This window comes from Lindgomyces ingoldianus (genome assembly GCF_010093535.1).
Source record: "Lindgomyces ingoldianus strain ATCC 200398 unplaced genomic scaffold BDR25scaffold_3, whole genome shotgun sequence".
In the NCBI taxonomy this organism is placed as follows: Eukaryota; Fungi; Ascomycota; class Dothideomycetes; order Pleosporales; family Lindgomycetaceae; genus Lindgomyces; species Lindgomyces ingoldianus.
In genome coordinates, this window is record NW_022985164.1 from 1,971,701 (window position 1) to 1,975,355 (window position 3,655).

At 43.2% G+C, this 3,655-nt stretch overlaps 1 protein-coding gene across 1 annotated transcript; it reads right to left on the reverse strand.

The window, feature by feature from the left end:
- Positions 1-384: 384 nt before the first annotated feature.
- BDR25DRAFT_252836 (uncharacterized protein) lies at positions 385-1,893 on the reverse strand. Its single transcript, XM_033686202.1, has 2 exons — positions 1,302-1,893; positions 385-1,114 (listed from the first exon to the last, which is right to left on the reverse strand). The coding sequence occupies exons 1-2, from the start codon at positions 1,865-1,867 to the stop codon at positions 475-477; spliced, it is 1,206 nt and encodes a 401-aa protein (XP_033553513.1). The 5' UTR covers positions 1,868-1,893; the 3' UTR covers positions 385-474.
- Positions 1,894-3,655: the final 1,762 nt, after the last annotated feature.

The following is a 3,655-nucleotide window of genomic DNA, read 5'->3' on the forward strand; positions in this document are numbered from 1 at the left end:
CTCGTACAGTATATAGTCAGCCCAGAGCTCTATCGAGCTCCTTAGAGCTTACAATACACTCGTGCAGTCCACTTTGTTTGGATCTCAGTACCTTGTTGATTCGCTTACCATATGACCCCTTCTCAGCTCATGCAAGAGAACTAGTAGGTATGCTCTGCGAGCCAGCTCAAGACATCCCGTTCTCCTCCCGATGGAGTGGATTTTCTCCTTCGATGCACATCTAAAACAGGACCTCTGCTGCCAGCTCAAGACTGACAACGTCTCCAAAAAAAAAAAGCATATCTCCTGAAACGTGGTATTGCCTCGCCAAAACCTAAGATTCTTCCGTCTCTATAGTTTTCTTGATTTGTGTAAGATTAATTTCGATCTATCCATACACATACTAACTACGCAATTTCTCGAGTATTCGTTTGGTAAATCCTGATACTACCCATGTGTCTTCTGTAGATTAACACTTGGATCTAGTCTCAATGCTCACGGTTCCGTCAAGCCCTTCCGAATAATAACCTCGGGAGCTGGCTTCTCCGCCTTTACATAGTCAATAGCCTCCCTTGTCTGTTCAAAGTGCACACAACCATATCTCAACAACTCTGCAAACGTCCCTGACCCCATATCCTTCCCTTCATTCTCTGGTTGATCGAGCAGCAGACCACAGGCAGGACTGTGAGTCAAGCCCTTCCCATGCGTAATCTTCTGCAAACTGCTTTTCGTTAACAACCTCCAAATGGTTTCATACGCCTTCTTGTACTCCTCCGATTCCGGATCTGCATCCCGCCTTGTCGTAAACGCATCGAACAAACCTTTCCCTTCAAACCCGACGATCTGCTCCGCAGCCCAAGATTCAGTCAAGCTATCAAACAGCAATACCTTATTAGCGTAGTACTCGACGCCGTTGAAGCCGCCATTAGGTTCCTCGAGCCAAGCCAGACGTGTCCACGCCATGACTTGCCCGATGTAGCCCATGACTGTAGCTGCGTCAACTTTGAAATCCCATTTGAAGCCTCGCTCTTGGGATGCTGAGAAGTCGATATCCTTGACAAAGCCGATGAGGGGTGATTTAATGATGTTTCGATGGTCGTTTTGACCTTGCCAGAAGTGCAAGAAGAGATCATGCCTAGATCACGTGAATATTGTCTTCTGCTAGAACCTTAAGCAATTGCCTAGGGTATCGAATAAGACATTGCCCCCTATTGCAATCAGATTTACAGATGTATCGAGAAGATAGTTTCAATGGAGCCAAGAAACCAAGAGAGTGTAATGATGTAATGGACGCTTTGAACCGAAAGAAAGACAGAACGCACCATCGTTTGATAAATGGGTCACCCTTTCTCCCAGCAAAAAAATGATTTGCCACAATCTGCCCATACATCCACGGCACGCTCACTGTAAACGGGCTCTTTTCATCGCTCAGCTGATCCCAACAGACATTGTCCAGATGGCGGATCAAGATACAGCCAACATCCATCCACACACCGCCGAAATTGTAGATGGCTGCGCCCCGGAGAAAATCTGCACTGTGTGGGCCAGTATAGGGTCCCTCCATCGTGCCTTTTACAAAAGCTACCGGAAGCTCGCCCGGAACAATCCATGACAGTGCGTGATTCGCAGATCCAGGAACGGCGTCGAGGACGCGGACAGTCCAGCTTGGACCGAGGAGTCGCACCCAATTTATGATATTTCGCTGGCACCATGCAGGCATAGCCATGACTCCAGCGTGCCAGTATGTCCAGACATTCTTCTCCGAGGTGATGGGGTCATGTTTAGTCAGGGTTTCGAGGATTTCGGCGTTGCTTCGCGTGTCCTGCAACTCAACGAACCGGAGCTGGGATTGAAACTCTAGGGGAATGGGAAATTTTTCCTTCGACATTTTGGTCAGTCGTTGCGTGAAAAAAATGAACGAAGAATGATGAAAGATTTACTGCTGACGTCCTAGACAGCTTTATATCATCATCGTGAAGATGCATGCTCTCGGCCGGCTTACGTCAGTGTACCTTGCTCAGGCATCCCGTTCAAATTAGCGGTGAAACTAGCGATGTGAGTTGGCAAATTAACAGGGCTCTTTTGCCTCATACGTACTAGTTGGAACGAATGGAGCCGATAGAGAGTCGCTCCAGGACTGAATTAGACGGCTGTTGGAGTCTAAGAAATTGTCCCCTTGGCAATAATCAATTCGGGTAACATCTCCGCAACTTGAAGCTTTATACCCCTCAGACCTTTTCTGATAAGTTGTTTATATATTTTCATCTTATCTTCGTCTTGCTGCCCTGGATCCGAGTCAGCAGTTACCAGGTCAGTGTGTCCAACCGTTAGTACACCTAATAGTACAGTACTGCAGTACACTAATTTTGGTCACGTACGTACGTACAGGGCATCTACTTAGTATACTGTACTATACGTGAGGCTGCTGTACTAACTGTTTACAGTAGTTATATAGAATTTTTAGTAGTTTTAAGCAGTTAAAGGTAGGTTGCTAAGGGCTAGAGAGCTTATGTTTAGAGATTAATGCAGAGAATGCTATTATTACCTATTTTGTTAGTAATCTTCTAACAAATTTAGTAACTATGCTATTTATATTATTTTTTTGCTTATTATAATGTTCTAATTTTTATTCTAATTAATAACGCAGTTATTTTAGCGTGTTACTACTTTGTAGGCCCTATCTTTACAGGCCTTATCCTTATAAGCTTTATCCTTACATGCCTTATCCTTACATGCCTTATCTAGCTGTTCTGCCACCTAGATATATTATGCTGCTTTATTCTAACGCTTAGAGAAGGCCTACATAGCCTTACCTAGCCTATCTATGCTGTCCTTGCGTAAAGTAACTTCTTTAAAGCATATGCAAGATACCTAGGCTAAGAAGCACTTAAATAATGCCTACTATAACATTAAAATTACCTTTAAAATTAACTAAGATAATATATAGTGTTCTAGCATTAAATTAAGCGCAGATTAGCTAGAATATTATATAAAGTATAAGTTATAACTCCTTAGGCACTAAAAAGTGTTATTTATGTAAAGATACAGTGCAGATCTATAGCATGTTACTAAAGTAAGTAAAAAGAAGCAGCTATAGCTCTATTAAGCTTACTATAAAGCTAGTGTTTAAAAAGTAGCTAAACTTATTAATAGTAATGTTTATATAGTAAGGCATTTTAAAGTAGTTTATAAGATTAATGCTAATATTAGTGTATTACTAGATAGCCCTTAGTGTAACAGCGCAGGCAAGACAATGGGTCCGGATGCGGAGGGAATCCACTCAGAGGCATATGGGAGTGCGTGGGGACTCTGAACCTGGGAATGCCATTGACACCTATAGGCCTAGTACAAAAGGATATTAGAAAACTACTAAGCTAGCTACAGGGGCAAGGTGCGACTAAATACATGAAGGAATAGGGGTAACAGCAGGGGTTAGGGCCAGGTTAAGGTTAGGGCTAATACAAGGGCCTTCTAGAGGTTCTAGGCGACTTAAGATGGAACAATTTATGAGGATTGTTACACTACCCCCCCCTCTATAGACTAATAGTCCCTATTAGTAGTAATTATAGTACAAAGTATTGCTGTTATGTCCTCTGCCTCCTTAAACTAAAACTGGTCCAATTTAGCTAGGTGCCCTTGCCAAGTATTCCTTCGCACTGCCAGCGGTGTCCTCCAA